The sequence below is a fragment of the Oncorhynchus gorbuscha genome, linkage group LG19, assembly GCF_021184085.1.
Source record: "Oncorhynchus gorbuscha isolate QuinsamMale2020 ecotype Even-year linkage group LG19, OgorEven_v1.0, whole genome shotgun sequence".
NCBI classification, from domain to species: domain Eukaryota; kingdom Metazoa; phylum Chordata; class Actinopteri; order Salmoniformes; family Salmonidae; genus Oncorhynchus; species Oncorhynchus gorbuscha.
The window spans coordinates 25,475,006-25,487,265 of NC_060191.1; the positions used below are offsets into that span (position 1 = coordinate 25,475,006).

At 41.8% G+C, this 12,260-nt stretch overlaps 1 protein-coding gene across 3 annotated transcripts; it reads right to left on the reverse strand.

The window, feature by feature from the left end:
- Positions 1–481: 481 nt before the first annotated feature.
- On the reverse strand, positions 482–11,913 carry csf3r (colony stimulating factor 3 receptor (granulocyte)). Of its 3 annotated transcripts, none has more exons than XM_046315208.1 (17): positions 11,774–11,913; positions 8,105–8,239; positions 7,727–7,805; positions 7,036–7,419; positions 6,036–6,165; positions 5,604–5,770; positions 5,184–5,347; positions 4,824–4,974; positions 4,433–4,515; positions 4,111–4,318; positions 3,396–3,584; positions 2,944–3,045; positions 2,418–2,564; positions 1,870–2,010; positions 1,582–1,678; positions 1,412–1,493; positions 482–1,250 (listed from the first exon to the last, which is right to left on the reverse strand). In XM_046315208.1, the coding sequence occupies exons 3-17, from the start codon at positions 7,791–7,793 to the stop codon at positions 744–746; spliced, it is 2,619 nt and encodes an 872-aa protein (XP_046171164.1). In that variant the 5' UTR covers positions 7,794–7,805; positions 8,105–8,239; positions 11,774–11,913; the 3' UTR covers positions 482–743. The 3 variants fall into 3 exon arrangements, with proteins under 3 accessions (XP_046171164.1, XP_046171166.1, XP_046171165.1); XM_046315210.1 differs by lacking the exon at positions 11,774–11,913 and adding an exon at positions 10,914–11,748; XM_046315209.1 differs by lacking the exon at positions 8,105–8,239 and having other exon boundaries at positions 11,774–11,872.
- Positions 11,914–12,260: the final 347 nt, after the last annotated feature.

Sequence of the window (12,260 nt, forward strand, 5' to 3'; positions counted from 1 at the left end):
GAATGTTGTCGAGGGGTAGCCATAAGAACTTAACTTCTTGTTAATCCAGCCGCAGTGTCAGATTTCAAAAATGCTTTACGGCGAAAGCAGACCATGCGATTATCTGAGGACAGCGCCACGCATACAAACACATGAATATTAATTTTCAACCAGGCAGAAGGCGACACAGAAGTCAGAAATAACGATATAATAAATGCCTTAACTTTGTTGGCACTTCAAAATGTCCCAGAAACATCATTTTTTTGATAATGCCCTTCTTTATATCCTCAAAATGTCAATTTATTTGGCACGTTTGATTCAGAAATACACCGGTTCCAACTCGCCCAATATGACTAAAATGATCTAATAAGTTACCTGTAAACCTGGTCCAAACATCTCAAACAACGTTCCAAATCCAACCTAAGGTATCCTAAAATGTAAATAATCGATCAAACTTAAGAGGGAATGTACTGCATTATAAAGTATTATAAATTACAATATGTTCAGAGTTGTATGTATTGATCAGACATTTATTTTATGATTAACGTCAGACCAGAAGAGACAAAATATTGATCAACATGAACACACATGAACTTTATTAATTGCTATTTTTCAGTGCCCTTTTTTGTAGCACTAACATTCCCAAACTGGATAATCATGTTGTCCCTGTCTTGAAAACATCATTGGTGTTGAACATGTATCTGCCATTCTGTGACATACATCTCACAATACTTGCAAACATTTAAAAATCTCAATACCACTGATTAGGTTTGACTTCGAACATCATTCATTGCCAAAGCCCTAAGCAAGGGAAAGTCATCCCAAAGAATGCATAACTCTCCCCTTCCTGGGCCGTCATTCAGGCATTCTCTAAAGGAAACTTGCTCCCCGGATGTCCCGTGGACAGGAACATTCTGGTACTCCTTTGGGCTCGAAGGCTCCTCGAGGTCCTCCTCCAGGAGTGGCTGTGTGGACTCTGAGCGCAGGTAGGCATGGGATTGGCTTGGTGGCTGAATTGAGTACGGGCTATCAAAGACCACAGTGGCATACGGAACAGAGTGTTGATGTGACCCTATGTAGCTAGGGCTGAGTGCTTGGGGGGAGCCACATATGGACTCGCCCAGATCACTGGTGTCACTGCAGCGGCACCAGGGGTCATCGGTGATCTCGCCACCCCTCTTCTCAAGACCCTTGTTGGGCAGGTCCAGGAGGCTGAGATTTGAGAGATAGACCAGGCTGGATTCCTGCATGTCCTCAACAGGGGGAGTATCCTTCAAAAATAAAAATAAACATGTATCGCCTTTGTCAAACCACAGAAACATTAAATAGAATAGAATAAATGCATAAATGCCTAACCCTTGTGTTTAGGGATTATCAACACACACTGAAAACACTGAATACATGGTTTGTCATGATAATCCTAATACTGCACCTGCATTGAATCCAATGTGTTCCACCTCTTGATGCTGCTGTTGGCAGGGTCGGGAATCTTGGGCCAAAAGCACATCTTCAACCTTTGGATAAGAACAGAAACTTGTATTGTTTTTAAATAGCACAAACATACAAGTATTTACTGACATGAAGTCAATGTTGAGTTCTCACCGTTCATGTGTTGAGAAGCAGACCAGAACGGAGATAATGATAAGCAATGACAGCCCAACACCAGAGGAAATAACTATCAAGATGATAGCCAAGTCGTCTGAAAATATATAGATTTAGATTTAGGACATATGTTTTAGACAATTTACTGATACAGTATCTGACCTCACATAGGGTGGAGCGCCATGAGCCTGGCAAGCGAGACTAGTCCTCAGATAACACCGCACATTACTTTTATTTAAAAGCACTTCACTGATTGACTTTACTTTTTGACAAAATTCTAATACCAACCCATTGGTTCAGTTTTGAGTGTAACCTCTGATCCGTTCAGACTCCCACCACCTGTGCTAACCATAATAAAGGCTTTGTATGAGGAGGAACGGTCGAGCTCTCGTAGAACCACCCTCCTCTTTTCCAGCTCAGCAGTCACAACTGTAAAAGAGTGACACAGCAGCTGCAGTATGAGTTTACATGTTCATTTATTTAACCAGGCGAGTCAGTTGGGAATAATTACTGGTAACACTTTATCTGGATAGTCCATCTGTAGATGCTCCACTAACTACCTACTAACCCTAGCTCTAAACCTAACCTTAACCATTACCATCATCCTAACCCTAAACTTAACCCTTACCCTTATTCTAAACCTAACCATAACCTTAGAAAGTAGTTGATCATATGACCATCTGTAGAGCATCTAGACTATCCAAATACAGTGTGACCTAAATACTTATTTACAATGACAGTCTGGCAAAATAAGGCTTTTGTATGAACTTTCAGTCATCTATAGTTGTATCATCAACGGTGAATCATCAACAGCGTCACAATAAGTATTTTTCCACCTTTGGTGTTTCCCTGCTCATCCCAGTAGAAGATCTGGTAGCTCTGCACGATCCCATTCCTCTGGCATAGTGGAATCTCCTCCCAAGTAAGCTCAATACGAGAATGCAAAATCTCCCTCACCCTCAGATCTGGGGCGGCAGATGGGGCTGCCATAAACAACGGAGAACATTAAGGATTATATGGATTAAAAGGCAATGAAAGTAGTGGTGATTACCATATCAATGATATAATGTCATAAACCTAATGGTGCTTTGATTTGTGGGTATTGTCATGCTGACAAAGAGCTACAACGTAGGCGCTTGATATAAATAGAGTAGAATAGGCTTATAGTAATGGTGGTAGCAGTATGTGGAAGTGTAATTTGCTATATGTCTCCAATAGAGGGAGGCATTGTAACACCTTTCATCAGCTTGTTTTGTAGCTAATTCGCACCCCATTGAGTCAAAGGAAGCCTGCAACAACTCCCTTGATCTTGTAAAGATCTTACAAAGTCCAAGGTATAAGGGTTAGTGTTTACCGACTTACCCTTTTGTCTAGAGTACGCCTCGACAGTTTGAGGAAGGCCAATCCCGTTCTTATACTTTGGATACACAGAGATCTCATAGGGATTGTATGGCTCAATGCTCTCTGTAGACGGTGAAAGAGACAACAGTGAGATAACAAGAGATAACAGTGGATCCAAGTTCATAAATGCATAGTATGTGGATAAATCCTGCGAAGAAAAAGTCTGCACAAATCAACTCAAACAACAAACTAGAGAACACACTCGCTCATAAGCTGATACTGTAGATGCAATCCAATGAAAACGTTATTGTCCCTGCAGATACATGAATTGTGCAGCCAGGAGAATTGTACATCAAAGAAGTACATAGTCCTCCCACAAACTTCTAACACAGAACTGGAGACACATGACAGGTGAATGAAACCACATAGTGTACATTATGAATGTATACCGTTATAACTGACATAAACCATACCTGATATTAGAGCGCTGGATTGATTCCTGTCAATGTGGTCAAACAAGATGAGGGAAGGGTCCATTTTCCACAATGGTCTCCACACCACCACATAGCCTGTGACACTGGATGAATGTATGCTTGTCCACTGGACCAGTAGAGATCTCTCATCATGAGGAAGGACATTGACGTCAGAGACTGCTGCCAGAGCTGGAGACAGATAGAGATTTTTACCACACAATATATCACAGGTAAGCTTAAACACCCATAGATTGAGTCCCAAATGACACCATATTCCCTGTATAGTGCACATAGGACTCAAAAATAGTGCACTATGTGGGTGTTAGGGATGCTGACATAACACACATAACACCTTCTGCTAATGCATATATTATGATTTCTAAATTGACCCCAGGCCTAGATCAGAGGTTTGCATAGGTGGACGAAATATGGTGACATTTCCACCCAGCCAATCAGAGGAAGCTATTACCATAATGCGGATATATATGCAATCCTCTCAGATCTACAGGAGTGCCTACCATGTATGGGGATGGTTTTGAATTCAGCAACAGGGATATTTCGTTTTTGCTCTATACTGGAAGTGCTCTATCTTGAAAAATGTACTACTGACATACTATTTATTGGGATTTTATTAACAGTGGACTAATACACAAAATGCTAAAAGATTGAGTAAAATATCCCTTTATACACAATCTAACTATTAATAAAGCTTTACCTCTGTGTTGAAACACCTCCACCTCCGTAGGGCTGGATGTCCCTGCAGCGTTCCCAGCGCTGAGGAACACTTTCCTTGTGCCCCTGGGAAGCTGGAAAACACAGTGGCTATCCAATGTGATGCACAGCTGTCCCTTTTTCAGGGGTTGTCTCTGGCGCGAGACAACATAGGACAGGATCTTGCCATTGGCACGAAACTGCTTCGATGGCTACAAAAGGCAGAAAGGAGATGAATGAGGAAAGGCAAGTTGTGTGGACCGCTATCACAGGAAACAAAGTTTGTGATGTGTCAAATTTGAATGTGTTCTGTGTGTCGTTCTCACCTTCCAAAACAAGTGTAGACTGAGAGACTTATGCCTCTGCTCCCTAGATTCCTTCATCCAAGAGTTGAGTCGTCCGGTGGGAGCTGAAAAGAAACAGAAGTGTCCATTTTGAAACTCGTCACATTTGTCCCTCTCAGTTGTGAGGGGAAGCAAAGAATTGTTCCAGACTAGGCAGGTGTAGGCTATAAATTCACTTCCAAAGAGCCTAGTGTTTGTCAATACATACATTCTACCAGAGCTGTAAAAAGAGGGATAGAAAATGTAGGACATTTCATTAGCACAGAGTGAAAAGTAAGCCCAATGAACGGAGAAATAAGAAATAGGTTCAAAGATTTGTACCATGGGAGTGATAAATGACATTATATTAAAACAGAATTGATGCAGGACATACCCCTCTCAAGTGTGACTGCAGTATTGCTGTTACTCCATTCGCTCCATGGACTCTGTTGATACCTGACCCGTATCTGGATGTGGTACTCTGTCCCGTGGAGCAGACGACACACCTCCATGGGTCTCTGGCGCATTAAGCGTTGTACTGGGACCTAACACACATGCACGCGCACGCACGCACACACAAACATACATGCACACGCAAACACACACACACAAACACACACACACTCACAGTAATGTCATTATTTCTATGGTTACCTAGTATAGTTGGTATGATCTTTTATTTCTGTTTAATCAAAATAATTTTGGTTCAAACGGTTGCAGTATGTGGACACTTAGGAAATGGACATTCTCTTACTGGTTCTTCACTCCACTGCTTCCTGTTTGCGGTTTTCAGTCGCACCTCCAAGGTCACAGTGGTCACCCACGCTTGCTGTTCAGAGAGACCCCAGCTGAGACTTAGGCAGCCATACCTGTTTGGCTCTGCTTGGACCTTCAGAACTTTTGGAGGGTCAAACTTGGCTGCAATATGAGAGTTATATTAGAACTCCTATGATGTCAATAGCTTAATCTCAATACCATGCCACAAAGTACTTGTGCATACGGTTCTGTGTTTAGGTTTAAAGAATACAGTGAGCTTCAAAATGACTATCTTTTTACAGTGTCTGCATAAGGACAGCTTCAGAGTCACAAGTGACACCAAGTCGGTGTGACGGAGGTTGTCCTAATATGAACAACCATATTCCGTAAATCACGGCCCAAATCACTACTTCCTTACCTGACTCCATTGGCTCCAGAAGCAAAGGTGTTGAGGTGGCTTGACCCAAGGCGTTCACCGCCTTGACATATATTTCTATCTCTGAGAAGAGAACAAAGCCGGTCCGTGGTATCTTGTAGTGATGTACCCCTGGCGGCAGCATGTACGTGTTGCTCTCTGGTAAGTCCCTGTTAAGATGAAGAAATAATACAACTTCCTGAGCAAATCACAGTTACGCATCTTCCCCTTTAAGCTCTTTGGATAACCTCCACACCTATGCACAGTGATATTAGGAGGTTGCATCTAAACTGGTTCTCTATGGATAACCACCACACATATGCAGGCATTTAAAAAATAGCATCGTAATTACAATATACATTTACATTTGACATGTAAATGTAAATCTAAAAATACAACAGATGCACTTGTCCTCCACCAATAGCCACTTGTTACCTGATCTCAGTGTAGAGAGTGTACTGTGTGGGCAGGTGGGTGTCCTGTCCTGGGTCCCATTGGCATGAGAGGGTTTCCGGCTTGGTCAGGTTAGTCAGGCAGCTAAGGTTCTGTGGTGCTGTGGGTGGAACTATGAAAATAACAATTATTGGGGTGAGCAAAACAGTGTCAAATTTAGTCACCACTCAGAGCCTGGGTGGGTTCCTGCCTTTCGAGGGAGTTTTTCCTAGCCAGCTTGCTTCTACATCTTTCTTGCATGCTGTTTGGGGTTTTAGGCTGGGTTTCTGTATAACGACTTTGTAACATCTGCTGATGTTAAAAGAGCTTGATAATTACATTTGATTTGATTTTGATTTGATTTTGGAACAGAAAATAATCAAGTCTTCAGAACTGCATTACTGAACTGTTCATTATCAGTTCAGGTTTTTAATTCTTTATCTGAGGTGAAACGTATGTTTAAAACATGTAAAGGTTGACTCAGCGATATGAGGTTGACGCAGAAAGTAAACAGTATAGTGTGTCAATTCTCTCAACAACTAAGAGAGTTGAAGCACTGAGGCTCAACTTCACAGCTGTTTCGGTCGCGCGGCTACCACGCTGCAACAGCTGTGAGGCGAAGCCGTGCACATGCACAGACACTGCGCGACTGTGTGAGAGCCAAGTCCACCTTTAAAAACATTAGAATGAATTCTTATTTTATGCTCAGATTTCCCAGAACTGCTCTTTGAAATGAAAGTACAGCGTGTTCAGTACTAGATGTTGGGCATGAGGGAAACCAGGGAGGTGTGGCACTACAAGACAAACCTGCATTTTTTTTCATTCCAACATTAAAAAAAAATGAAGAAATGCCATTCTTTACCGTGGTCCCATCTGTAATCTTTTTATGTGGGGTCAGGGATATCCCTTACTATGAATGACAATGGAGCTATGGTAGAACACACATACAGCACACCACTGAACAGGCATAAATAAAACAAAGAATGAAAAAAACGTCTCTCACATCCAGCTCTTATCTCCACTGCTCCTACGATCTGACATGGGATGGTGTGGAGGACACAGCACGTGAGATATCCCTTGGTGTCTGTGAAGCTAGGTATAAACACTGTTGAGTTCCAGCCACTCTGATTGGCCACAGAATATAAAACGGTGGAGATCCAGCCACTTTCATTGGCCGCTGCAGAGGTTCTACCACTCCCATTGGCTGCTGCAGGACTGCTGGGAATAAGGCGTTGGTTGAGGTGCCAGACAATGTGGTTGAGGTGCCAGACTGCCCCCTTTATGAGTGGGCAGTCATCTCTGATGATGCAAGAGGCAGTCACCGGTGACCCCAAGGCCACCACAGGGGTGGAAGTGTGTACCCGCACAGATGGAGACGTGTGAACCTCTGTCAGGAATGGAAAGAGAGCCAAGAGCAGATCAATGCATCAGCTACATTGAGGGAGAAGGTAGAAAAGGGGCTCTTTAAGCCACCAAATAAAATACTTATCGTGAGATACAGCTCCATATTTCTTGCCTATTGTATATTCGCATGTCTCAGTGAAACTCAAATGACACTGATCACTTCAAGATTCACATTTCAAAACAACATTTGTAAGACAGTGGTATGTGAAGTGTCTATTCTATTATCTGTGCTACTGCTGGCAAGGTGTTGCCATTTAGAGAAGGTTATTTATTACAAAGACAGCACTCACCATCTTTCGTTCCGTTCACAAAAGCCAGCAGCAGCGTGGCAAATATTGTTATCCAGGCTGATGCCATGGTGATACAAACCTGTGAGAGGGGAAGATGTGAAACGAGTGATTTTGAAGAAGAACGGGTGAAAGTACATTGCATTCAATGGAATCAAAACAACATTTGAAATTCCAGAGCTCTTATGGACAGCAGTGTATAAATTGTAATGTAAATGATAAGGACTATATATTTTTATAACCTTTCATGAATATACTGTTTGACAGTACAAGCTGACTTGAGCGAAGATGCATCATCCACAACTGATACACGGAAATTACGAGGGAAATAAAGATTAGACAGCTGTCTTTGAAAAACAAAGAAACACTTGGGATACTCACAATTCCTCAGTCATAGGAAATTTGTTAATGACTTAACGACTGATTCTAAAGTCTAAAGATCAGAGTGCACCAATCACCAATGGCGAGATGGCCATCAGCCGATTCACTCAGGTCATGCTTGTGTCTCTATATGTTCTGTGAGGAAAAAGAGAGGTCGGTTATTTCCTCTCTGTCATTTGGGACTGTCCCCTTCAGGTACACTGTAGCAAAACACTACACAATGCAAAATGAAATTTGAGCGCTTCTTATTGGACAAGATCAGCTTGTCTCTCTTCTTTTTCTTCCGTTTGGTGCCTAATGAATATGACTCTTGTTTTTAAAACCTCTGTGTTATCTCCATGCTGAGCAGGCACATACTGGTGACAGGCAACTGAAAACCACATCCTTGTGAAACCTCTTGTGAAATGTAACTAGGCCCTCAGGGCTAAGATGGAGAATGGCATGCCCAAATAGTGTGTGTGTTCGGAATTAGATTATAGCTTGTTTGAGGGTGTTGACATGTACATCCTTGATTTCTCTCTCTCTCGTTCTCTCTCTTGCTCTCTCTCCAGTTGCAAGCCTCTCAACCTGCCTGTCTCTTTGCCAGTGGACCAAGGCCTTTCAGTTTCTTATTTTATTTTATTTTACCCCCAATTTTGTGGTATCCAATTGGTAGTTACAGTCTTGTTCCATCACTGCAACTCCCGTATGGACACGGGAGAGGTGAAGGTCGAGAGCCGTGCGTCCTCCGAAACACAAACCAACCAAGCCACATTGCTTCTTGACAGAATGTCCACTTAACCCAGAAGCACCAATGTGTCGGATGAAACACCGTGCACCTGGCGACTGTGTCAGCGTGCACTGCACCTGGCCCGCCACAGGAGTCGCTAGTGAGTGATGTGACAAGGACATCCCTGCCGGCCCAACTCTCCCTTAACCCGGACGAGACTGGGCCAATTGTGCGCCGCCCCATTGGTCTCCCGGTTGCGGACGGCTGCGACAGAGCCTAGTGACACAGCTAGCACTGTGATGCAGTGCCTTAGACTACTGCGCCACTCAAAATGCCATGCTCTGCAGTTTCTGAACAGTTGCCAAATAATGTATCACTTAATATCTAAAATCACTGAAATAGGAAAATAACTGAGAAAATGACATCCTTGTGAAACGTATTGGCAACCCTCTGGCGATGGACCAATCACAGCCTTGCCCCCATTACTGTTATTTGGCTAGAATACATATGCCAACTAGGTGAAATGTAACTAGGCCCTAATAGCTAAGATGGAGGATGCCATGACCAATGAGAGTGTGTGTTGGGAATTCGATTATTGCTCATTTGAGGACGGTAACATGGTCCTTCTGTAGCTCAGTTGGTAGAGCATGGCACTTGTAACGCCAGGGTAGTGGGTTCGATCCCCGGGACCACCCATTCGTAGAATGTATGCACACATGACTGTAAGTCGCTTTGGATAAAAGCGTCTGCTAAATGGCATATATTATTATTATTATTATTATATTACATCCTTGAGATCTCTCCCTCTCTCTCCTTTCTCCATCTCCCTCCCTCCCTCCCTCTCTCAAACATGCCTGTCTCTCTGCCAGTCTACCAAGGCTCTGCAGGTTCTGAAACGTTGACAAATTATTTATCGTCAATTAATATTAAAAATCACTGAAATAGGGAAATAACTGCGATAGACCAGTCGAAATTGAAATGTGTTTCTGAATTTGGTTACCCTTTGGTTACCATTCAGCGGTCTGAAAATTATGTAATACATAGTCTGTGGATAATCTGAAAAATGTTTAAATGAATAGAATGACAGTAAAACAGTTATGCCATGTTGTTTGCTGAGTAGTTAGATGAAATTCATTATAATTATGTTTATTTTTCACTTTGATGACACATTTTCTGTACTGCTAACATTAACTTCCAGTCATTTTTTGCTCGTATTGCTGATCCCATTGTATTGACTTTTTCCGCAATTATGCAAAGATTTATGGGATATTAGAATCCCCTTGTCCTAACCTGTATATTTTTGGCCTAGAGTAGGGGACAGAAAAGACGCCTGCTTTCCAAATGGCACCCTATTCCCAACATTTGGGACGCAACCAATGTAGTGGATGTGTGATGTGAGGCCATTGAAGTCTCCTTCTATTTACTGCTTATCATCTGTCTGCATAAAGGCCTCCACTTCGCTCTTCCTCCCTATGCAGAGTTTCACCTTATTATTATTATTATTGCAGGGAGCTAATTGCCTATGGCTCCTAAATGTCCCTTGCTGCCTTGAGAGAGAGAAAGAGAAAGTGACAGAGAGATAGACTGACAGACAGAGCGTGACAGGAGAGAGAGCGAGAGAGTGACAGAGGGAGACGGACAGAAAAAAAGTTATTACATTTGGAGTGATTTATTTTGTCACCGGCTAGCATGTCGCTCTCTCGCGTCATTATTTAGTATGCTTGTAAACGCAAATGAGAATGCCAATTTCCTGTTTTCGATTACAGGAAAGCAGGGTTAGGATATATTTTCCTTCTATAGGCTAACTTATCATTGTAATACAAATATGTCAGGATGGTCAATAAACATTCCTAATTTATGTCAAATGTTTGAGTACCTTTAGATGCCATGTCTACAGGCATTCCATGGAATGATTGGATTTTATAATGTCATTTACAAGTATGGAGTGGACTTTTTTTTCCCCGAAAAGTTTGTTCCCCAAACTACCTATAATGGCACATTATTCTCACAAAAGTATGTTATTGTTTCAGAGGGATTTTGACACCCTTTGTTGTGTAATGGATGTGTCGCAAAGATACAATATTTCAACATGTTCTATACCTTGTTCCTCTGGCTCCCCTTAAACGTGTTCTTCTCTTAAGCCATTGTGGTAAATGTTACAACAGTCCCTCTTTCTCGATTAGGCAATATCCTCCAACAATATCCTCCAACAGGCTGACAAAGTTCAATCTTTGCCTATTTCTCCTTTTGTTTCTCTTTCTCTGCAAAGCTTCAATTGTACTTCTAGTTCATTTGGTAAACATAGATATGTACAAATCATAGATATGTACAAATCACTATTTGACAATCTGCCCTTTAATTTTCGATTAGAGATTTCCTCTTTGCTGGAAGGTGACCTGAGACACTAGACCTCTCAATGACTAATACTTTGTCATAAAAATAAAAGAGCAGAAAGAGAAAAACAAACTCTTTCACATCCTCTTTTGCATATATTGACAGCACATAGACATCTTATACCTATCCAGGAATGAGAGATATACTTTGTTTTTCCCATTAATATTCCAAAAGAGTGTAAGTAGTATGAGTGCAGATAGTGATCAGCTAGTAGTGATGCCAAAATTGTTGTATAATTGTCACATTAAAACTGAAAAGGTCATGTCAGGTTGGATTCAAAACTTTTCAAGTTAGATACATGTACTGATGATGTCACTAAATCCTATTAAATTACCAATGAGTAAATAATTTGACATATCCACACAGTTGAACAGGGAGATTAAATGTCCTTGTCTGAGCTTCTCACTCACTCACTCACTCACTCACTCACTCACTCACTCACTCACTCACCAATAACAGATAGTGTTTTGCCCCCTCTCCTCTGTTAGATTCAAGTGAATCAGAAGGTTTGGTAGGTAGCATGATTCAGAGATAAAGAAAATCAATTAGAGAGCAACACCACTCACCACACAGCCTCAGCACCCAGAAAGGCTTTCATTAGACTCTGGTGTAGACAGGATCAGATGGAACAGAGTGGCGAAATGGAACTCCGGTTCCAGGGCCACTTGAGTTGAACAGCCAGCCACATCCTTATTTTGAATTCACCATATACAGGAAAGTTAACATGACGTGGGGTGGTGGGGCACATAACAGGAGAGATAGGGAAGTTAAGTTAAATGCCTTGAGAGAAACCCAGAGGAAAAATCTCACGTAATGGAGTCAGATGCTCGATGTTATGTGCATTTGTCCACACGTGATTAATAAATTAGTCAAGCTATTTGAAATAAACATTTTAAGTTTGAGTATTTAGAATTTTCACAGGTGTCAATTGTCACAGCCATCTTCAAAGAAAGGCACACTAAATCCAACTCTTGTGAAGGACAAATTTGACATTTGAGAGCTGGAAAGTAAATTAAAGACTGTCAAATTGATTATTATGCTATCTTATAAGGG